Source organism: Taeniopygia guttata, chromosome 10 (assembly GCF_048771995.1).
Source record: "Taeniopygia guttata chromosome 10, bTaeGut7.mat, whole genome shotgun sequence".
NCBI classification, from domain to species: domain Eukaryota; kingdom Metazoa; phylum Chordata; class Aves; order Passeriformes; family Estrildidae; genus Taeniopygia; species Taeniopygia guttata.
In genome coordinates, this window is record NC_133035.1 from 19,890,840 (window position 1) to 19,913,388 (window position 22,549).

The window sequence follows — 22,549 nt, forward strand, 5'->3', positions numbered from 1 at the left end:
TTATCCATCGATTATCCATCGGTTATCCATCAATTACTCATTAATTATTAATAATTAATTATTCATTAACTCCGTTAATTGGCGCCACCAGAACCGGCGGCTCCCGCCCCACGCGGCCCTGCCACGTGACCGCGCTGTGGGCGTGGCCCCCGCCAGCCAATCAACACCGCGCACCGCCCTCAAGCCCCGCCCCTTAATCGCGCGCTTCTGATTGGCCGCCGCCGCTCTCGCGGGAAGACGGGGCGGGGCCGCCCCCGCCGCTCCCCCCCCGGTACCACCGGAGGCCGCGCCGGGGCCAGCGGGGCCTGCGGCGCTGCCGGGGCCCCCCGCGGGTGCGAGCGGCGCCCGCAGCGCTCCCGGAGCCGCCCCGGGGTGGCGGTGGTGGTGGCGGCGGCGGCGGCGCCTCCTCCTTCCCGCCCCGCCCTACCCGGCGCCGTTATGGCGGCGGCACCGCCGCGCCGCGCTCTCCTATTGGTCGGCGCCCGCCCCCGCCGCGCGCTCCCATTGGCCGCGGCGCGCGAGGGCGGAGCCCCGCCGCGCGCCCCTCCGTGCTCCCCCCGCTGCCCCGCGCGGGTGGTTCCGCCGCCCGCCAGGCCCCGGGTAAAGGGAGCGGGGCCGGAATTCCCGGGAATTCCCGGGATAACGGGAACGGCGGGGATAACGGCATTGCTGGGAATCATGGCGGCGCGGGGGGACACGGGGCAGCGCGATTAGCCGGCGGCCGGGCGTGCTCGGAGCGTCTCGGGGCTGCTGCCGGAGCCTGGAATGAGGGAATGGGAGCGCTGGGAATTATTTGGGAATGCGGGAATGTGGGCTGGGAATGTGCGGGAATGCGGGATATGGGCTGGGGGAATGTGGAATGCTGGAATCCCGGCTCTGGGATTCGGGAATACGGCATCTGGAATTTCCTGGGATCCCCTGAGGGTTTTCCTGGAATTCTGAAGCGTTTCCTGGGAATACCAGGATTTCCCTGGGAATGTCAGGATTTTCCTGGAATTCTGAGGAGTTTCCTGGGAATAGCAGGATTTCCCAGGAAAAGCTCCATCTGGAGCTGCTCCAGCTCCATTTTTCCTGGTTTTCCCTGCAGGAATCCCAAGAGGAATCCGTAAATCCCGGGATTTTTGCCTCTGGAAGCTCGAGATGCGTTAGGATTCCCAGAATTCCCTTTCCCTAAGGTAAGAGCAGCGCTGCTTTTCCCCATTCCCGTTTATTCCCGGCTCTGCTGGGATCCCTGGAGTTCCTCTCCCAGCTTGGATCCCACATTTCCCCAATTCCAGGGAATGTTGCCACTCACCCTGGGACAGGGGCGCCGTTCCCAGCTGGGAAATCCCAAATCCTTGTCCTGATCCCATTTTTCCGTGTTTTTCCCAGGAATATTCCACCATGAGTGCCATTCCCATCCAGGAAATCTGAAATCCCTTTCCTGGCCCCATTTTTCCTGGCTTTTCCCAGGACTGCTGACCATTCCCATCCAGAACATCCCAAATCCCTCTCTCTTGACCCCATATTTCCCCATTTTCCCATGTTTTTCCCAGGAATGCAGGACTATGTGCTGACCATTCCTATTCAGGACATCCCAAATCCCTTCCCTGACCCCTTTTTTCCCCGTTTTTCCCCATTTTTCCCTATTTTTCCCAGGAATGCAGCCCCATGCGCTGCCTGGCCCTGCCACCATGACCATTCCCATCCAGAACATCCCATATCCATCTTCTGACCCCGTTTTTCTGTATTTTTCCCCAGAAATGCAGCACCATGCGCTGCCTGGCTGTGCCACTCTGACCATTCCCGTCCAGAACATCCCAAATCCATGTTCTGATCCCGTCTTTCCATATTTTTCCCAGGAGTGCAGCACCATTCCCATCTGGGAAATCCCAAATCCATGTTCTGACCCCATTTTTCCATGTTTTCCCCAGGAATGCAGCACCATTCCCATCCAGAACATCCCAAATCCATCTTCTGACCCCGTTTTTCTGTATTTTTCCCTATTTCCCCCTAGGAATGCAGCACCATTCCCATCCAGAACATCCCAAATCCATCTCCTGACCCCGTTTTTCCCTATTTTTCCCTATTGTCCCCTAGGAATGCAGCACCATTCCCATCTAGAACATCCCAACTCCATATTCTGACCCTGTTTTTCCATGTTTTCCCCAGGAATGCAGCGCCATTGCCATCCAGAACATCCCAGCTCCATGTTCTGACCCTGTTTTTCCGTATTTTTCCCTATTTTTCCCCAGGAATGTGGCACCATTCCCATCCAGAACATCCCAACTCCATCTTCTAACCCCATTTTTCCATGTTTTCCCCAGGAATGCAGCACCATTCCCATCCAAAACATCCCAAATCCATCTTCTGACCCTGTTTTTCCCTATTTTTCCCTATTTTCCTCCAGGAATGCAGCACCATTCCCATCCAGAACATCCCAACTCCATCTTCTGACCCTGTTTTTCCCTATTTTTCCCTATTTTCCCCCAGGAATGCAGCACCATGCGCTGCCTGGCCCTGCCACCGTGACCATTCCCATCCAGAACATCCCAACTCCATCTCTGACCCCGTTTTTCCGTATTTTTCCCTATTTCCCCCAGGAATGCAGCACCATGTGCTGCCTGGCCCTGCCACTCTGATCATTCCCATCTGGGAAATCCCAAATCCATGTTCTGATTCCATTTTTCCATGGTTTTCCCAGGAATATTCCACCATGAGTGCCATTCCCATCCAGGAAATCCCAAATCCATGTTCTGACCCCATTTTTCCCTATTTTTCCCAGGAATGCAGCACCATTCCCATCTGGGAAATCCCAACTCCATGTTCTAACCCCGTTTTCCCCCATTTCCCCAGGAATGCAGCACCATGCGCTGCCTGGCCCGCCTCAGCTCCAAGGCTCTCCTGGTGCTCTGCTCCCTCCTGGCTCTGCTCTCGCTGCTGCTCTGGGCCCGCTGCTCCCAGCCCGCTCCGGAGCGCCGCGGCAGCGCCGCCGGAATTCCCGACGGCGAGGAGGCGTCGCCGGGAAAGGCGGGAATGGCGGCGGGAATGGCGGCGGGGCCCAGGTACGAGGAGATCGACTGCGTCATCAACGAGGAGCAGACGGTGAAGGGGCGGCGCGAGGGCCAGGAGGTGTTCCTGCCCTTCAGCTGGCTGGAGAAATACTTCCAGGTGTACGGGCGCATCGCCCAGGCCGAGGGCCGCGAGCGCTTCGAGTTCTCCCACAGCTACTCCAAGGTGTACGCGCAGCGCGCGCCATACCGCCCCGACGGCGTCTTCATGTCCTTCGAGGGCTACAACGTCGAGCTGCGCGACCGCGTCAAGTGCATCAGCGGCGTGGAAGGTGCGGATGGCGGGGTTCAACGGGGTTCCCGGGGTTCAGCGGGGTTCAGTGGGGTTCAGTGGGGTTCAGCGGGGTTCAATGGGGTTCAACGGGGTTCAGCGGGGTTCAGCGGGGTTCAGCGGGGTTCAATGGGGTTCAGCGGGGTTCACGGGGTTCAACGGGGTTCAGCGGGGTTCAGCGGGGTTGGGGTGAGCCTTAAAGGATCCTGGAAGCACTCTGGGAAATGTGCTGGAAGTGCAGAGTGACCTGGATGTTCTGGTGGGAATCCTGGGGATTCCTGGGAATTACCAGGGTTGGGATGGTCCCTAAAGGCTCCTGGAAGTGCAGAGTGACCTGGATGTTCTGGTGGGAATTCCTGGAGGTTCTTCCTTGAAACATGCTGGAAGTGCTTCTTAAAATGTGCTGGAAGTGCAGAGTGACCTGGATGTCCTGGTGGGAATGTGGGAATCCTGCAGATTCCTGGGGATTCCTGGGGGTGGGATGGTCCTTGAAATGTGCTGGAAGTGCAGAGTGAGCTGGATGTTCTGATGGGGATTCCTGGGGGTTCTTCCTTGAAACTTGCTGGAAGTGCTCCTTAAAACGTGCTGGAAGTGCTGAGTGACCTGGATGTTCTGGTGGGAATCCTGGGTATTCCCGGGAATTTTTGGCGTTGGGATGATCCTTGAAATGTGCTGGAAGCGCTCCTTAAAATGTGCTGGAAGTCTGGAGTGACCTGGATGTCCTGGTGGGAATCCAGGGGATTCCCGGGGTTGGGATGATCCTTAAAGTCTCCTGGAAGTGCTCCAAGAAATGTCCTGGAAGTGTGGAGCGACCTGGATGTCCTGGTGGGAATGTGGGAATCCTGGAGATTCCTGGGGATTCCTGGGGGTGGGATGGTCCTTGAAATGTGCTGGAAGTGCAGAGCGAGCTGGATGTCCTGGTGGGAATGTGGGAATGGGGTTTTGTGGTGGCACCTCCAGCCTTGGGATCATCAAAGATGGGAGGGACGGGACACAGGGAATGGCTCCCAGTGCTGCGGGGCAGGGATAGATGGGATTTTGGGAAGGAGTTCTGGCTGGGCTGGAATTCCCAGAGATGCTGGGGCTGCCAATGGATCCTGGGAATGTCCAAGACCAGCTTGGAGCACTCTGGGATGGTGGAAGTATCCCAACCCTTGGAAGGGCTGGAATGGGAAGAGGTTCCCTTGCACCCAGCCCATCCCACAATTCCATAAAAGTTGCGGAGACCATGCCAGGGATTCCTCTGCCAGCTAAACCCACAGAATTCCAGATTTTAGTGGGAAAAGACCCAACCCCTCCTTCCCCAGGATTTCCCTCCAACCTCCAACCGCATTGATGGCGCTCCCGGAATTCTGGGGCGCAGAGGAGGAGTTTTCCCCTCATTCCAACACTTCTATCCGTGTTTTTTTCCGGGCAGGAGTTCCTCTCTCCACGCAGTGGGGCCCTCAGGGCTACTTCTACCCCATCCAGATCGCCCAGTACGGGCTGAGCCACTACAGCAAGAACCTGACGGAGAAGCCGCCGCATGTGGAGGTGTACGAGACAGCGGGAGACGGGAACGGGAACGGGAACGGGGAGTGGACAGTGCCCAAGGGCTGCTCCCTCACCACCGTCTGGGACAAGTCCCGGCTCACCGGAGTCAAGCAGTTCTCCTGCCCAGGTGGGTGGCGGGAATTCCGGAGAAGGGAATGGGAGTTGTTGGGGGCTGGGGTTTTGTTTGGCCTTTGTTCCTAATCCTTCGTTCCCAATCTTTTTCATTCCCAAGTATTCATTGCCAGTCCTTTGTTCCCCACCCTTTTAATTCCCAGTCCTTCGTTCCCAATCCTTTTTGTTCCCTATGCTTCATTTCCTGTCCTCTTCACTCTTCATCCTTTTCATTCTCTGTCCTTTTTCTTCCCCATCCTTTTCCTTACCAATCCTTCCTTCCCAGTCCTTTCATTCCCAATCCTTCATTCCCAATTCTCCATATCCCATCCTTTCCATTTCCCATCCTTTCTTTCTCAGTCCTTCATTCCCAGTCCTTCCTTCCCCATCCTTTTCATTCCCAGTCCTTCATTCCCAGTCCTTAATTTCCCATCCTTTTCATTCCCAATTTTTCATTCCCAGTCCTGCATTCCCAGTCCTTCATTCCTCATTCTTTTCATTCCATATCCTTCATTCCCAGTCCTTCATTTCCCATCGTTTTCATTCCCAGTCCTTCATTCCCCATCCTTTTCATTCTCAATTTTTCATTCCCAGTCCTGCATTCCCAGTCCTTAATTTCCCATCCTTTTGATTCCCAATCCTCCATTCCCCATCCTTTTCATTCCAAATCCTCCATTCCCCATCCTTTTAATTCCCAATCCTTCATTCCCAATTTTTCATTCCCAGTCCTTCATTCCTCATCCTTTTCATTCCATATCCTTCCTTCCCCATCTTTTCATTCCCAGTCCTTCATTCCCAATCGTTCATTCCCAGTCCTTCATTTCCCATCCTTTTCATTCCCAATCCTCCATTCCCATAGTTTTCATTCCCATAGTTTTCATTCCCATAGTTTTCATTCCCAGTCCTTCATTCCCCATCCTTTTCATTCTCAATTTTTCATTCCCAGTCCTGCATTCCCAGTCCTTCATTCCCAGTCCTTCATTCCCCATCCTTTTCATTCCCAATCCTCCATTCCCCATCCTTCATTCCCAGTCCTTTCATTCCCCATCGTTCATTCCCCATCCCTTCCATTCCCAATCCTCCATTCCCAGTCCAATCATGTGAAACAGCCCAGAAACGCTGAATTATTGAAGGGCTGCTCTAAAAGCTTTGGAATCCCTCGGGAGCGGGGATGGCCTCTGGAATCCTCCCCAACCCTTGGGAGAGGCGAATCCTCCCGTGCCGAGCCGGCCTTTTCCCAGGCTTTGCTTTTTTCGCAGAAAGCTCCGAGGGCGTCTCCCTGGAGCTGAACAACGGCCGGGATTTCATCATCTCCTTCGACCTGAAGCTGCTGAGCAACGGCAGCGTGTCCGTGGTGCTGGAGACCACGGAGAGGAACCAGCTCTTCACCGTGCACTACGTGTCCAGCACGCAGCTCATCGCCCTGCGGGACCGGGACATCTTCTACGGCATCGGCGCGCGCGGCAGCTGGAGCACGCTGACCCGGGACCTGCTGACGGACCTGCGCAAGGGCGTGGGGCTCTCCAACACCAAGGCGGTGAAGCAGACCAAGATCATGCCCAAGCGGGTGCTGCGCTTGGTGGCCAAAGGCCGCGGCCTCCTGGACAACGTCACCATCTCGGCCACCGCCCACATGGCCGCCTTCTTCGCCGCCAGCCGCTGGCTGCTGCGCAACCAGGACGAGCGCGGCGGTTGGCCCATCATGGTCACCAGGAAGTTGGGAGAAGGCTTCAAATCCTTGGATCCGGGCTGGTACTCGGCCATGGCGCAAGGCCAGGCCATGTCCACGCTGGTCAGGGCCTACCAGCTGACCAAGGATCCGGCGTTCCTGGGCGCGGCGCTGCGGGCCACGGCGCCCTTCAAGCTGCCGGCGGAGCAGCGCGGGGTCAAGGCGGTGTTCATGAACCGGCACGACTGGTACGAGGAGTACCCCACCACGCCCAGCTCCTTCGTGCTCAACGGCTTCATGTACGCCCTGATCGGCCTCTACGACCTGAAGGAGACGGCGGGGGAGAAGCTGGGCAAGGAGGCGCGGCTGCTCTACGAGCGCGGCATGGAGTCGCTCAAGGCCATGCTGCCGCTCTTCGACACCGGCTCCGGCACCATCTACGACCTGCGGCACTTCATGCTGGGCACGGCGCCCAACCTGGCGCGCTGGGACTACCACACCACCCACATCAACCAGCTGCAGCTGCTGGGCTCCGTCGACGACGCGCCCGTCTTCAAGGAGTTCGTCAAGAGGTGGAAGAGCTACCTGCGGGGAGGGCGGGCCAAGCACAACTGAGCTCCTCCCGCCCGCCCTTCCCAAAAACACGGGCCTTAAAACTGCTCCCGGGAAAGCTTGGGATCGGGACGCTCTCCGGCGCCGACGTTGGGGTTTTGTTGGGATTGGCGTTTCCTCTCCCGAGGGAAACCTTTGCAGAAGCCATAGAAGTCTCGTGGGGCGTGGTGGCTGCCCGGAGGGCGCATCCAGCGCCTCTGGAAGTGGGATTTTGTGTCCGTGGTGTTGGAGCGGCTCCCGCGGGATGAGCGCCGAGCACGGGAATCGCTCGGAGCCTGGGAGAGCGAAGCGTGGCTTTAAAGCGGTGAGGGGGGAGGGGGGGTTTCCCTAGGGATTCGCTTTTTCGGGACGAAAAATCCCCAGTTGGAATTTTTCGGCAGCTTCTCTGCCTGGAGATCCTGGAGCTGGAGGGTTTTTTCATGGAAAACACGTGCCCGGCGTTATGGAAGCACAACTGGGAGCCTGGAGCACACAGCCCCAGGCCACCAGCACCGGTGTCCCCTCGGAGCTGGGATCCCTTATCCCAGTCAGCAGAACTCCCTGGGAGCTGGGATCCTTATCCCAGTGACTGGAATTCCCTCGGAGCTGGGATCCCCTTTCCCGATCACCAGAATTCCCTCGGAGCTGGGATCCCTTTTCCTGTAGCTCCATGTTTTCCGTGGGATTTTGGAATTCCATCTGAGAGGTTCCTCAGAGCACTGGGGGCATTTTTGGGAATTGCTGAGCGGGACATGGAGCTCGTCCGGAGTTCCTCAGGAAGTTCAAGAATTCGGGAATTTTCATTTTTCCCCTGCTCCAGCCCATCCGGCATTTCAACAATTCCATCCCAGAGGTTTTTCCAGCTCTCCCTGGGCTGGAATTCCCAGAGAAGCTGTGGCTGCCTCTGGATCCCTGGAATGTCCAAGGCCAGCTTGGAGCAGCCTGGGACAGTGGAAGGTCCCTGTGGAATGGGATGAGCTTTAAGGTCCTTCCCACCAAACCATTCCACGATTCCATGATCCCACCGGCTGCGTGATGCAAACTCCCGGATGGACTTTGGAAATTCCCACTGCTCCCGTTCCATGGTGGGGCTGATCCCAATCCCAAAATCCTGGGCACAAGGACAACACCCATCTCCATCTTTCCATTGCTTTCATTTCTTGAGGCTTTTCCTTCATTTCTCACCGATCCCGCAGTGACTTTTTCCCGGCTTTAATCCGCGCGCTCCGGTCGGATCCATCCATCCGGTGGACGGCGGAGGAGAAATTCCAATACCAAAGGTAGCAGAGGGGAATTTTTTCCAAGCCCATGGAAACGCAACGGACACAAACCCACCCCAAACCTGGGATCCCTTCCCAAAAATCCGCTCCGTCCTCCCCCGGCGTGTTCCTTCCATCGTTTTCCCAGCTGGAAAACCCGGAGAGCTCCTTGGGTGCTGCTCCAGGGTGGTTTTGGTGCCTTACAGAGGCCGGAATTCCTCTTGGTTGGGTTTTTTGGGAATTGGTGCCGCCGGTGGGGTTGGAGTGCGGCAGATTTTCCCGCTCGGGAAGCGCGGGATGGGTGTTCCAAGGTTGTCCCTCCTGTCCCACAGCTTCTCCTTCCGTCACCTTCCGGTGGCCTTAGGCAGGTGGAGCTTCCAGGAATCCCCAGAGGCTGTAAATCTATGGAGAATCCATGGGGATATTCCTGATATTCCTTAAATTCCTTAAATTACCTTGGAAGAGGATCCTTGACCACGCCAGCAGCGCCCAAAACTTCATGGAATTCATTCCAGTTTGGGATATTTTGGTTCATTTTTCCATCTTCAAGCTCCCAAGATCAGCTTCCATCCCAGATTTTCCTCTGGAGATCCATTGGCCCTTCCCATGGGATCCTTTCTCCATGGACACCGCTGGAAGTTTGGGGTGGAGCATTCCAAGGTTGTCCTTCCATCACCAGAGGCTGTAAATCCAGGGGGAATTGCTGGTATTCCTTAAATTCCATTTGTGCACTGGAAGAGGGCCCTTGGCCGTGGAGCCGATCCCCGAAACTTCTTGGAATTCATTCCGGTTTAGGATTTCTTTGTTCATTTTCCCATCTTCAAACTCCCAGAGATCTTTGGGACCAGGATCAGCTTCCATCCCAGATTTTCACCCGCAGATCCATTGGCTCTTCCCATGGGATCCCCTCTCCGTGGCTCCCCCACCCCAACAACACAAGCACAACCCTCCCTGGGATCCGGCATTCCCTGGAATCCCGCATTCCCTGGGATCTGGAATTCCCTGGGATCCGGAATTCCCTGGGATTCCGCATTCCCTGGGATCCCGCATTCCCTGGAATCCGCTCATTCCCGTTCTCCTCCTCCCCGGGCGTGGCTTGGCTGGGATTTCGTTGGATTTTCCGGGATTTTCCCGAGGATCCCGATGGAAAATATGCAATAATTTGTTTACAGGATGCTCCGGGCAGGGCGCTCCTTTAAGCACAATGTGCACAGGATAGTTTTGTATTCCGCCCCTCCGGAATTTTTTGGCGGGAAGAGGTTCTCCTACGTTTCTATGGGACATTGGGAATGCTTGGAAAGCTTTCTAAGAGTGGGAAATAAATTTTTTTATCTTAAGGAAAAAAACCTTGGGATGTCTCCGTTATTTGGGGATTTTCCAAGTATTTTACTTTCCAAATGTTTTCCAAGTTTGTTTTTTTTTTTCCCTGTGGTGGCTTTGAGGTGTCGTGGTTTTAAGGAGGTTTTTTCCTGGAAAAGTGGGAAAATGAAGATTTTTCCTGTTAATCAGTGGTTTGGTGGTGGATTCCTGCTGGGAATTATTCCTGGTAAACCTTTGGAGGTTTTGGGATTCCTTAAACGAGGATTTTAATGGAACGGTCACTGAAAATATCCCAGGTGTTGGGAATGGGGAAATGCTGCTCCAGGGAATCCCAGAGCCCCTTCCAGGAATCCAGGGAGAGCTGGAGAAGGATTGGGATCAGGGATGGAGGAGCAGCACACAGGAAATGGCTGGAAAAGTGGAGATTTGGATGGATCCTGGGAAGGAATTCCCGGCTGGGCTGGAATTCCCAGAGAAGCTGTGGCTGCCCCTGGATCCTGGGAATGTCCATAGGGAAAGGTGTCCCTGCTCATCCTGCCCAAAATATTCCGGGATTTTCCCGAGTGCTTCCCATTCCTCGGCACGCTGGGATTGAAAAGAGCCTCGGAGCATCCCTGAAGGTGGGAACGGAATTCCAGAGCCCTGGGAGGGCGTATCCAGGGAAAAAACAGGGAAAAGCCCTGTCCCAGTGCCAGCAGGACGGGGTTAATTCCCAGGAATTCCCAGGATTTTCCTGTGGGATAGAGCTGGGAATCCACCAGCCCTGCCTGGCTCCGCTGCTCCCAATTCCTGACTAACTAAGGGATAATAATTAATAATAATAATAATAATAATAATAATAATAATAATAATAAACCCAGCCCGCTCCATCCCTCCCCATCCCACTCTCTGAAATTGGGGAAAGCCGTTCCCAGCGGAACACTGCGGGAAAAGCAGCGGATTTTTGGGAAGCAGAACGGGAAACTCTCCGGGCTGGGATTTGTGGGAATAATCTGGGAATGAGCAGCCGCGGCAGGGCTGGAATTCTCGGGAGGAGCTCCGGGAGTTTTCCAGAGGCGCGGATGCGCGGCGGGGTTGGGATTTTGATATTTTTTCCTGCTTTTTTTTCCACTTCCTCGCCGCTGGATCCGATCCCGGCCGCGTTTGGCCGCGCTGATTTCCGGGTTGATCTGGGAATTTTTTATTTATTTTTTTGTTCCTTGGACGAGCCAGGGTTCATTCCCTCCCTTCCTCCCAAAACCTGGGAATTACCGGCTCTGGGATCATCGCTGTGGGCGTTTCCCGGCGGGATCGTGCCTCTGGAAAAGCCGAGCCCGCAGTTCCATGTGGGCAGAGTTTGTTCCCGGCTGAGAAATCCCGGGATTTGGAGGCAGCGCTGGAAAACGCCGCATCCAGAGGCGCAGTAAGTCCCGGCTTTTCCCCCTCTCCGCATTCCCGGTTTTTCCCGCTGATCCCGAGGCTCGGCTCCCAAAAGGTCGGGATTAAGGGAGTGGGAATGGGAATGGGAATGGGAATGGGAATGGGAATGGGAATGGCAGAAGTGCCGGAGCAGCGGGAGCATTCCCGGCCCTCCCGCCGCTCCCGGCGCGGGGGGATCGGGAATTCCCGGGAAGTTTCCCTCGGGAGCGGGATGGGGTCTGGGATCCCCCAATCCCGAGGGAAACTCGGGTGGGAGCGGCGAGTTTCTGGCGTGGAAAAGCGGCGGATCCCGGCGGATCCCGGCGAATTCCAGCGGCAACAACAACAACAACTCCCACAAAGCCGCCCTTGTCCCGCCGGGAGCGCTCCCGGAGTTTTCCAGCGCCGCTCCCGGAGTTTTCCAGCGCCGCTCCCGGAGTTTTCCAAGCGCCGCTCCCGGAGTTTTCCAGCGCCGCTCCCGGAGTTTTCCAGCGCCGCTCCTGCTCTCCCGGTGCCGCTGGAAACGCGTCCAGGGCTGCTCGGGAATTCCCGAATGTTCCCGGCCCCTGGAAAAGCGCCGCTGGAGCTGGCACGGAGCGAGGGATGTGCCAGGGAGAGCCGTGCCAGGGGGAGGGACATTCCATAGGGAACGGCATTCCATAGGGAAGGGAATTCCATAGGGAAGGGAAGGGAAGGGAAGGGAAGGGAAGGGAAGGGAAGGGAAGGGAAGGGAAGGGAAGGGAAGGGAAGGGAAGGGAAGGGAAGGGAAGGGAAGGGAAGGGAAGGGAAGGGAAGGGAAGGGAAGGGAAGGGAAGGGAAGGGAAGGGAAGGGAAGGGAAGGGAAGGGAAGGGAAGGGAAGGGAAGGAAAGGAAAGGAAAGGAAAGGAAAGGAAAGGAAAGGAAAGGAAAGGAAAGGAAAGGAAAGGAAAGGAAAGGAAAGGAAAGGAAAGGAAAGGAAAGGAAAGGAAAGGAAAGGAAAGGAAAGGAAAGGAAAGGAAAGGAAAGGAAAGGAAAGGAAAAAGGGAAGGTGCCATGGGATCTGTGCCATGGGCAGAGGACGGTGACAAGGTGACAGGGCCGAGCTCCTGGCAGCAGGACAGGGGACAGGTGGGGACAGGTAGGGACACCGGTGCCAGGAGGAGGAGGAGGAGGAGGAGGAGGAGGAGGAGGAGGAGGAGGCAGGCCCGGCCCGGCCCGGCCCGGCCCCGCTGACTCAGTGCCCTCACTGCGCTCCCAAACCACAAATTCCTGCCTGAGGCCCGGCCTGGAGCCTCCTCCTGCTTCCCACTGGGAACAGGGAATGGGAACAGGGAAAAGGGAATGGGGAATAGGGACAGGGAATAGGGAGCAGGGACAGGGAACTGGGAATCGGGAATTGGGAATTGGGAACTGGGAATGGGGAACAGGGAATAGGGAACAAGGAACAGGGAATAGGGAACAAGGAACAGGGAATTTGGAACAGGGAATAGGGAACAAGGAACAGGGAATTTGGAACAGGGAAGGGATCCCTGCCCCGGGAATGGCTGGGCTGGGATGGATCCAGGTGCTCCCAGCTCAGGGATCCCATCCAGGGGCTCTGTGCACAGCGGGATCCTGCACCTGGGAGGAGCCTCTGGAAAAGCCCAAGCCTCTGGAAGGGCTCATTCCTTCTCCCTCTGAGAATCCCAGAATTCCAGGTCGGAAGGACCCTTAAATTCCCAATTCCCCATTCCCCATTCCCCATTCCCCATTCCCCATTCCCCCATTCCCCATTTCCCATTCCCCATTCCCCATTCCCCATTCCCCATTCCCCATTCCCAACTCCCGATTCCCGTCTAATCTTTAACCGGAGGCGTTTCCAGTTGGGTTTTGTTGGTTCGTTGCTCTCCTGCCTCATTAATTTTTCCCTCCCTCTCCGGCCATTCCCGGCGTTCCGGGGTTTTTCCTGGAGCTGCCTCACACCGGAGCTGGCAGAGGTAGGGCTGGGATGGGAGTGAATCCAGGGAATTCCAGGGGCTGGGAGAGGGGTTCTTTGGGAATGAATCCAGGGAATTCCAGGGGCTGGGAGAGGGGTTCTTTGGGAATGAATCCAGGGAATTCCAGGGGCTGGGAGAGGGGTTCTTTGGGAATGAATCCAGGGAATTCCAGGGGCTGGCAGAGGGGTTCTTTGGGAATGAATCCAGGGAATTCCAGGGGCTGGCAGAGGGGTTCTTTGGGAATGGCCCTGTGGCACATCCAAGGGCCGGATCCCGCCGGGAATTTGGGATGGTTGGAGCAGCTGGAACGGCAGCCCAGGGTGCTGCAGAGCTCCGGAATCCTCTGGAATCCCTCTGGATCCCTCAGGATCCCGGGAATCTGGAACCTTGGATCCCCCTGGATCCAGGAGCTCCCTTCCCGCTTTTCCTTTGTGGATTGTGGATTTTTCCTTTGATTTCCCAGAGCGGGAGCGGCGCTGCCGAGGTCAGGATCGGGTAAGAGCTGGAGCCGGGATATTCCATGGGAATGGGAAAGGGGATCCAGCCGGGATATTCCATGGGAATGGGAAAGGGGATCCAGCCGGGATATTCCATGGGAGCGGGAAAGGGGATCCAGCCGGGATATTCCATGGGAATGGGAAAGGGGATCCAGCCGGGATATTCCATGGGAATGGGAAAGGGGATCCAGCCGGGATATTCCATGGGAATGGGAAAGGGGATCCAGCCGGGATATCCCATGGGAATGGGAAAGGGGATCCAGCCGGGATATTCCATGGGAGCGGGAAAGGGGATCCAGCCGGGATATTCCATGGGAATGGGAAAGGGGATCCAGCCGGGATATTCCATGGGAATGGGAAAGGGGATCCAGCAGGGATATTCCATGGGAATGGGAAAGGGGATCCAGCCACGATATTCCATGGGAATGGGAAAGGGGATCCAGCTGGGATCCCGTGTCCCACCCGCTTCCCGAGGGACCTTCCTGCATCCAGGGATCCCGAGGTGATCCCACATCCCTCTGGATCTGTTGGAATTCCTGTCCCTCTGGGAAGTGGGATCGGCCTTTTCCCGCTGCTCCCTTGGGATCCCAGCACCCCTCAGGGGATGGGCGCTCCCCATCCCACTGGGATGCAATTCCATTTGGGATTTGGGATTTGGGATTTGGGATTTGGGATTTGGGATTTGGGATGGGACCCCGTGCCACATCCCGGGAATTCTGATCCCCCCAGGCCGTCCTGATCCTGGGATCGCGGTGGGAGCGGCGCCGTTCCCGCGGGATGCAGCCGGCTTTGAGGCTCTGAGGCGCCATCCCGAGGGAAGCTGAGCTGGAGATTCCCGGGATCCGGAGCGGCCATGCCGAGCGCCGGGGCCCGGCTGCTCCGCGCCCACCAGGTGCCCGAGGTCAGCGGGATTCCATCCCTGATCCCGGGCATCAGCGGGATTCGGGGTCTGGCACACGGGAACAGTGGCAGGAATTCTGTGTCCTGACTCCGGAATTCTGGGGATGCTCCTTATCCATCCCCATGTCCCAGTTCCATCCCCATCCCCATTTCCCATTTCCCATTTCCATCCCCATCCCCATCCCCATTTCCCATTTCCCATTTCCCATTTCCCATTTCCCATTTCCCATTTCCCATTCCCATCTCTATTCCCATTCCTGTTCCCATCTCCATTCCTGTTCCTGTTCCCATTATTCCCATCCCCATTATTCCCACAATTCCCATCCCCATTCCCGTGATTCCCATTCCCACAATTCCTATCACCATGATTCCCATCCCTGTTCCTGTTATTCCCATTCCCTTGATTCCCATTCCCATTATCCCCGTTCCCATTCCCGTGATTCCCGTCCCCTTTATCCCTGTTCCCATTCCCGTGATTCCCGTCCCCATTCCCATGATTCCCATTCCCATTATTCCCATTCCCATGATTCCCGTCCCCATTCCCATGATTCCCATTCCCATTATTCTCATTCCCATGATTCCCATCCCCGTTCCCGTGATTCCCATTCCCACAATTCCCATCACCATGATTCCCATTCTCATTATCCCCGTTCCCATTCCCGTGATTCCCATTCCCATGATTCCCATTCCCATGATTCCCATTCCCATTATTCTCATTCCCATGATTCCCATCCCTGTTCCTGTGGTTCCCATTCCCATGATTCCCATTCCCGTGATTCCCGTCCCCATTATCCCCGTTCCCAGAGTTACCGGGAGCCGGGAATTCTCTCCGGGTACCGCCCGCCCCGGAGCTCAGCCCGCGAGTGCCTGCGCAGCCTCTTCGGGATGAACAACGAGACCCTCAACGTCTGGACACACCTGCTGCCCGCCGGGTGAGGGCCCGCGGCACAGCTGGGCACAGCTGGGCACAGCTGGGGGTGCCATCAACACCTGGGCACACCTGGGCACACCTGGGGGTGCCATCAACACCTGGGCACACCTGGGCACACCTGGGCACAGCTGAACACACCTGGGCACCCCTGGGCTCCCCTGAACATACCTGGGCACACACCTGGGCACACCTGGTCACACCTGGGGGTGCCATAAACACCTGGGCACACCTGGACTCTGCTGGGCACACCTGGGCACACCTGGGCTCCCTTGAACACACCTGAACACCCCTGGGCACACCGGGTCACACCTGGTCACACACCTGATCACACATCTGGGCACACCTGAACACCCCTGGGCACACACCTGAACACACCTGGGCACACCTGTGCACGCACCTGGGCACACCGGGTCACACCCGGGCACACACCTGGGCACACACCTGAACACCCCTGGGCACACATGGGCACACACCTGAACACACCTGAACACATCTGAACACCATTGGGCACACACCTGGGCACACCTGAACACCCCTGGGCACACCTGGTCAGACACCTGGGCACATCGGGCACACCCGGGCACACACCTGGTCACACACCTGGGCACACCTGAACACCCCTGGGCTCCCCTGGGCACACCTGGGCACACCTGGGCACACCTGGACACATCTGAACAGCTCTGGTCACACCTGGGCATACCTGAACACACCTGGGCTCCCCTGGGCTCCCCTGGGCACACACTGGGTCACAACTGGGCACACACCTGGGCACACCGGGTCACACCTGAACACACCCGGGCACACACCTGGGCACACCTGAACACCCCTGAACACACCTGGGCTCCCCTGGGCACATGGGGTCACACCTGGGCTCCCCTGGGCACACCGGGTCACACCTGGGCACACCTGGGCACACCTGGGCACCCCTGGGCACACTGGGTCTCCGGCAGGTACCTGCTGTGGCTGCTGGTGGCGCGGCTGCGGGAGCCGGGGGCATCATCGGGGCCATCGGGGCCATCGGGGACATCGGGGCCGTCGTCGGGGCCGTTCCTGGCGTACCTGGGCACGTGCGCCCTGTACCCGCTGGCCTCGAGCGCGGCGCACGCGCTGGGCGCCATGGGCGGGCACGGCCGGCACCGCGCCTTCTGCTGCGACTACGCCGCGCTCAGCCTCTACGGCCTGGGTCTGTGCGGGGTACGGGGTACAGGGGGTTTGTGGGGTTATAGGGGATTTGTGGGGTTTGGGAGTGCCAGGGGGGTTTGGGGGGTTTGGGAATGCCAGGGGGGTTTGGGGATTCCAGGGGGGTTTGTGGGGTTTGGGAATGCCAGGGAGGTTTGTGGGGTTTGGGAATGCCAGGGGGTTCTGTGGGGTTTGGGAGTGCCAGGGGGTTTTGGGGATTATGGGGGGTTTGTGGGGTTTGGGAATGACAGGGGGCTTTGTGGGGTTTGTGGGATTATGGGGGTCTGTGGGGTTTGGGAATGCCAGGGGGGTTTGGGGATTATGGGGTTATAGGGTATTTGTGGGGTTTAGGGATGCCAGGGGGCTTTGTGGGGTTTGGGGATTATAGGGGGTTTGTGGGGTTTGGGAATGCCAGGGTGGGTTGTGGGGTTTTGGGGATGCCAGTGGAATCTGTGGGGTTTGGGAATGCCGGGGGGGTTTGTGAGTGCTGGGGGGTTTGTGGGGTTTGGGAATGCCAGGGGGGTTTGGGAATGCCAGGGGGTTTGTGGGGTTTGGGAATGCCAGGGGGGGTTGTGGGGTTTGGGAATGCCAGCAGGGTTTGTGGGGGTTTGGGGAATTTTGTGGGGTTTGTGGGATTTGGAGAGTTCCAAGGGCTATGAGGGATTTGGGGATTATGGGGGGTCTCTGGGGTTTGGGGATGCCAGGGGGGTTTGGGGATTCCAGGGGTTTGTGGGGTTTGTGGGATTATAGGGATTTGTGGGGTTTGGAAGTTCAGGGGGGTTTGTGGGGTTTGGGGAATTTTGGGTGGTTTGTGGGATTTGGAGAGTTCCAAGGGGTATGTGGGATTTGGGGATTATGGGGGTCTCTGGGGTTTGGGAATGACAGAGGGGTTTGTGGGGTTTGGGAATGCCAGGGGGGTTTGTGGGGTTTGGGAATTCCAGGGGGTCTGTGGGGTTTGGGAATGCCAGGGGAGTTTGTGGGGTTTGTGGGATTATGGGGGTCTGTGGGGTTTGGGAATTCCAGGGGGTCTGTGGGGTTTTTGGGGTTGTGGGCGGGTTTGGGGGTTCTGGGAGGATCTGTGGGGTTTGGAGATCATGAGGGATTGATGGGATTTGGGGAATGGCAGGGGAATTCCAGGGAATTCCAGGATTGGGAGCTGACGGCCCCGCTGTGCCTCAGGCTCGGCGCTGGCCTATTCCGCCTACGCCTTCCCGCTGGAATGGGTCGGGAGCACATTCCATGAGTTCTACGTTCCCGTGGCCGTGCTCAACTCCGCGCTCAGCACCGGCCTGGCCTGCTATTCCAGGTGGGATCCGGCGGGAATTCGGGATCGGGGCTCTGCTCCCGCCTTGGGCCAGCGGGAGGTGGGGAAGGGGAAAGAGGGAATTTTTCCCTTGGGAATGGGGAGGATTCGATGAGGAAAACGCGGAATAACGGGAGGAGTTTCAGTTTTCGGGAAGTTCCAAAGGGGATTTGTGGAATCCTGGAATGGTTTGGGTGGGGAGGGAAATTGGAGATGATTCAGGTCTGCTATCCCAGATTCCCAGGGAAGCTGTGGAATTCCCTGTGTGTCCCATGTGGAATTCCTGGTGTTTCCCATGTGGAATTCCTGATGTATCCCATGTGGAATTCCCTGTGTATCCCATGTGGAATTCCCAGTGTTTCCCATGTGGAATTCCCTGTATATCCCATGTGGGATTCCCTGTGTATCCGATGTGGAATTCCCAGTGTTTCCCTGTATATCCCATGTGGAATTCCCTGTATATCCCATGTGGGATTCCCATTTTTTCCCCGTGTATCCCATGTGGAATTCCTGGTGTTTCCTATGTGGAATTTCTGGTGTATCCCATGTGGAATTCCCATTGTTTCCCGGTGTATCCCACGTGGAATTCCCGGTGTATCCCACGTGGAAATCCTGGTGTATCCCACGTGGAATTCCCGGTGTTTCCCTGTGTATCCCACGTGGAATTCCTGATGTATCCCACGTGGAATTCCCTGTGTATCCCATGTGGAATTCCTGGTGTATCCTACGTGGAATTCCCGGTGTATCCCACGTGGAATTCCCGGTGTTTCCCGGTGTATCCCATGTGGAATTCCCGGTGTTTCCTGGTGTATCCCATGTAGAATTCCCTGTGTATCCCATGTGGAATTCCCGGTGTTTCCCGGTGTTTCCCACATGGAATTCCCGGTGTTTCCCAGTGTATCCCATGTGGAATTCCCGGTGTTTCCCGGTGTATCCCACGTGGAATTCCCGGTGTTTCCCGGTGTATCCCACGTGGAATTCCCGGTGTATCCCACATGGAATTCCCGGCGTTTCCCAGGTTTCTGGAGGCGGAGCGGCCCAGCCTGAGCAAAGCTTTCCGAACTCTGGCCTTCGTCTATCCCTACCTTTTCGACAGCATCCCAGTTTTCTACAGGGTGCGTATCCCACAAAATCCCGGGAAGTTTCAGCGGCCTCAGCCTGGAATTCTTTGGGAAAGCAGCCCCAGTTGGGGTTTGAAAGGCAAACAAACTCCGGCAGGAAAAGGCTCCGGGATATTTTTTCCGGCGGATTCCTCCCACTTCAAAGGGCTGGAAAATTCCTACCTTGGGAAGCAGGGAGGGGCCTTTTCCAGGGATTCAGCTGGAGCAGGGTGGGAATTTGGGGAGGCAGGAGTGGAGGCGATGGCTGTGGGGAGCTGGGAATGGCTCCTTGGGATGGATGGATGGATCCATGGATGGGATGGGATGGGATGGATGGATCCATGGATCCATGGATGGATGGATTCATGGATGGATTCATGGATGGATTCATGGATGGATTCATGGATGGATTCATGGATGGATTCATGGATGGATTCATGGATGGATGGATTAAAGGATTCATGGATGCATTGATGGATGGATGGATGGATGGATGGATGGATGGATGATGGATGATGGATGGATGGATGGATGATGGATGGATGGATGGATGGATGGATGATGGATGATGGATGGATGGATGGATGGATGGATGGATGATGGATGGATGGATGGATGGATGGATGGATGGATGATGGATGGATGGATGGATGGATGATGGATGATGGATGGATGGATGATGGATGGATGATGGATGGATGATGGATGATGGACAGACTGAAGGATCCATGGATGCACCGATGGATGGATCACTCCCGTTTTTGCCGGCAGCTGTTCCGGAGCGCGGCCGGGAGCTGCTCCGAAGGGTCGCTCCCGCTGCATTCCCGGCACAGCCTCTGCGCCCTCCTGACCTTCCTGAGCTTCACCTCCCGCCTGCCCGAGCGCCTGGCGCCGGGGAGCTTCGACTTCATCGGTGAGCGCGGCTGGGAATGCCGGGAATGAACCCCGGGAATGCCGGGAATGAACCCCGGGAATGCCGGGAATGAACCCTGGGAATGCCGGGAATGAACCCCGGGAGTGCCGGGAATGAACCCCGGGAATCCAGGGAATGAACCCCGGGAATGCCGGGAATGAACTCACGAAATGAATCCCGGGAATGGCGGGAATGAACCCCAGGGAATCCAGAGAATGAATCCAGGGAATCCAGGGAACAAACCCCAGGGAATGCAGGGAATGAATCCAGGGAATAAACCCTGGGAATGCAGGGAATGAACCCCAGCAGATCCAGTGAATGAAGCCCAGGAAATCCAGGGAATGAACCCCAAAGAATCCAGGGAACAAACCCAGGGAATGCTGGGCATGAACCCCAGAGAATCCACAGAATGCACCCTAGGGAATCCAGGGAATGAACCCAGGGAATGCTGGGAATAAGCCCTGGGAATCCCGTGAATGATCCCAGGGGAATGCTAGGAATAACCCCATGGGATCCCAGGAATGACCCCAGGGAATGCCAGGAATAAACCCCATAGATCCCAGGAATAAACCCCATAGATCCCAGGAATAAACCCCTCGGAGCCAGAGACATTGGGAATAGGAAGCACGAGGTTAAAACCCTGGGAATTGGGAGTAGGAATTCATAGGATGATAAAACCCCAGGAATCAGGAATTTGTGGGATAAATATTCCATGGATGCCATGTGAAGTGGGCTGAGTGGGAATCAGTCCTGGAATCCTGGAATTCCGGGATGTTTGGATGGGCAGGGACACTTCCCACTATCCCAGAGCGCTCCAAGCCCCCGGAGCTTTCTGGGAACGTGGAATCCACCTGGCCCAGCTGAACACCCATGGGATTTCCATGGAATTTCCATGGAATTCCCGGAGTTTTCTGTCGCAGGGCACAGCCACCAGGTTTTCCACATCTGCGGGATCCTGGGAACGCTTTTCCAGCTGGAAGCCGTCTCCGTGGACATGGCGGAGCGGCGTGGCCACCTCCCACTTCCCTCTTCCCTGGAAACCTTCGGATCCCTGGGAATGGGAGCGGCCGCCAGCCTGGCCATCCTCGGGGTCTGCTTCCGCAGCCTCCGCCCCGAGCCCCCTTCCCGGGAAAAATCCCACTAGAATCCGGGATTGCCTCGGATTTCTGGGAGCAGTCCCGTTCCAGAGGTGTCCACGGGGGAATTGGATCGCCTGGAAATGTTTCTTTGGGAATTTCCCAACTGCGCCGGTTTTATCCACGGATGGGCTGGGAAACGCTTCCCATCCGGCTGTTATCCACAGGGAAAGCGTCAAATCATCGGGATTTGATCCCTGAAAAGGGAGGGAAGCACTCCTGCTTCCCAAAGAATCCGGGATCCCTCAGGTCTGCCCTGGGGAGAAATCCAGGGAATGTTGGCATCGCCAGCTGGCAGATTCCTGGTGAAGCCAAGAACTCCCTGATTCCTGTTTTCCCCTTGGATGTGGCATTCCTTTGGAATTCCAAGCCCTAGCTCAGCCCAAGTGCCTGGAAAGGTGGGCTGGAGGGACTGGAGTTTCCCTCCCGTTTAATTCCCACTGTTTTCCCTCTTTTATCTGGGAAAAGGGATTCCAGGAGAGCTCCAATGGGATCTTCCCACAGGGAAGCTCTTCCAGGGTCTCATTCCTGGAAATCCTGAGAAGTTCATTGCCGTGGGAATTCCGAGTTTCCACGGAGCAGGGGATGGAATTAAGGAATTCCATCCTGTCCTGGCTATTCCCAGGATGGATCCCAGGACTGGGAGTGGGAGACAGGAGAGCTCCATGCCCCAACCCCCCCAGGATTCGGGATCCTTTAGGAAAAGGTTTGGAATTTTTGGGATATGCCAGGAGAAAAGCAGGATTTGGGACAGCTCAAGGTTTAAAAGCGCCCTGGAATTTTAAAGAATTCCCAGGAGTTTCCCTCTGTTGTCCCTTGTTTTCCTTCCCTGCTGCCCCTGGATTTTGCAGGAAGAGCCTGGAGCTCCAGGCTTTTCCAGGATCCAGGTTTTCCTCTTGGATTTCCCTGCGGGAACACAGCACACACTTCATTCTTTGGGAATATTTTCCTGGATAATCTCACGGGTCTTCCATAAATTTCCTTTAATTGCCTTTGCCGAGGTCTGACTGCTGCACTTTGGGAGCTGCTGGAATTTGGGATTTCACAATAAAATCTGGGATGAACGGGTTAAACAGGGAATAAATCAATCCTTGGGAACGCTGACCGAGATTTTCGGGATATTTATAAGCACTGGAATTGTTTTTCCAACGGTTTAATTAAATTAATATAAATCACTGATTTTAATCTTCTTGATAATAAAAATATTCCTGGGAAAACAAATTCCTTTGGAGATCACTGCTGATCATTCCAGAGTTTATTTCCTTTGGGAGCTGCTGTGACCGGGGAGGAATCCGGCTGAGATTGGAGAGCCCGCAGGAAAAACATCGGGAATCATCCCAGAATTTATTCCAGGTGGTTCAACTTTTGAACTGAAATCCTCCCATCCTCTCCAGTGCCGGGAATTTTGGGAAAGCTGCATTCCAGAGGGGACG

At 56.3% G+C, this 22,549-nt stretch overlaps 2 protein-coding genes across 4 annotated transcripts; both read left to right on the forward strand.

Annotated features, from left to right (window-relative positions):
- Positions 1-17: 17 nt before the first annotated feature.
- On the forward strand, positions 18-9,830 carry GLCE (glucuronic acid epimerase). The gene is made up of 5 exons (XM_030281713.4): positions 18-600; positions 1,088-1,175; positions 2,836-3,322; positions 4,739-4,981; positions 6,225-9,830. The coding sequence occupies exons 3-5, from the start codon at positions 2,848-2,850 to the stop codon at positions 7,247-7,249; spliced, it is 1,743 nt and encodes a 580-aa protein (XP_030137573.4). The 5' UTR covers positions 18-600; positions 1,088-1,175; positions 2,836-2,847; the 3' UTR covers positions 7,250-9,830.
- Positions 9,831-11,104: 1,274 nt separating this feature from the next.
- PAQR5 (progestin and adipoQ receptor family member 5) lies at positions 11,105-22,337 on the forward strand. 3 transcript variants are annotated; one of them, XM_072933913.1, is made up of 8 exons: positions 11,105-11,206; positions 14,384-14,555; positions 15,359-15,486; positions 16,436-16,668; positions 17,844-17,970; positions 18,986-19,082; positions 19,839-19,980; positions 20,901-22,337. In XM_072933913.1, the coding sequence occupies exons 2-8, from the start codon at positions 14,508-14,510 to the stop codon at positions 21,122-21,124; spliced, it is 999 nt and encodes a 332-aa protein (XP_072790014.1). In that variant the 5' UTR covers positions 11,105-11,206; positions 14,384-14,507; the 3' UTR covers positions 21,125-22,337. The 3 variants fall into 3 exon arrangements, with proteins under 3 accessions (XP_072790014.1, XP_072790015.1, XP_072790013.1); XM_072933914.1 differs by lacking the exon at positions 11,105-11,206 and adding an exon at positions 12,951-13,157 and having other exon boundaries at positions 14,384-14,546; XM_072933912.1 differs by lacking the exon at positions 11,105-11,206 and adding an exon at positions 12,952-13,157.
- Positions 22,338-22,549: the final 212 nt, after the last annotated feature.

What these genes read in the sequence shown, in the direction of transcription:
- PAQR5 (XM_072933913.1), top strand. Translation starts at nt 14,508, where the DNA reads ATGCCGAGCGCCGGGGCCCGGCTGCTCCGCGCCCACCAGGTGCCCGAG. An exon ending in GCGCCCACCAGGTGCCCGAG is followed by an intron (nt 14,556 to 15,358) that starts GTCAGCGGGATT and finishes CCCCGTTCCCAG; the next exon opens with AGTTACCGGGAGCCGGGAAT. An exon ending in GGGGAGCTTCGACTTCATCG is followed by an intron (nt 19,981 to 20,900) that starts GTGAGCGCGGCT and finishes TTTCTGTCGCAG; the next exon opens with GGCACAGCCACCAGGTTTTC.
- GLCE (XM_030281713.4), top strand. Translation starts at nt 2,848, where the DNA reads ATGCGCTGCCTGGCCCGCCTCAGCTCCAAGGCTCTCCTGGTGCTCTGC. An exon ending in GTGCATCAGCGGCGTGGAAG is followed by an intron (nt 3,323 to 4,738) that starts GTGCGGATGGCG and finishes TTTTCCGGGCAG; the next exon opens with GAGTTCCTCTCTCCACGCAG. An exon ending in CAAGCAGTTCTCCTGCCCAG is followed by an intron (nt 4,982 to 6,224) that starts GTGGGTGGCGGG and finishes CTTTTTTCGCAG; the next exon opens with AAAGCTCCGAGGGCGTCTCC.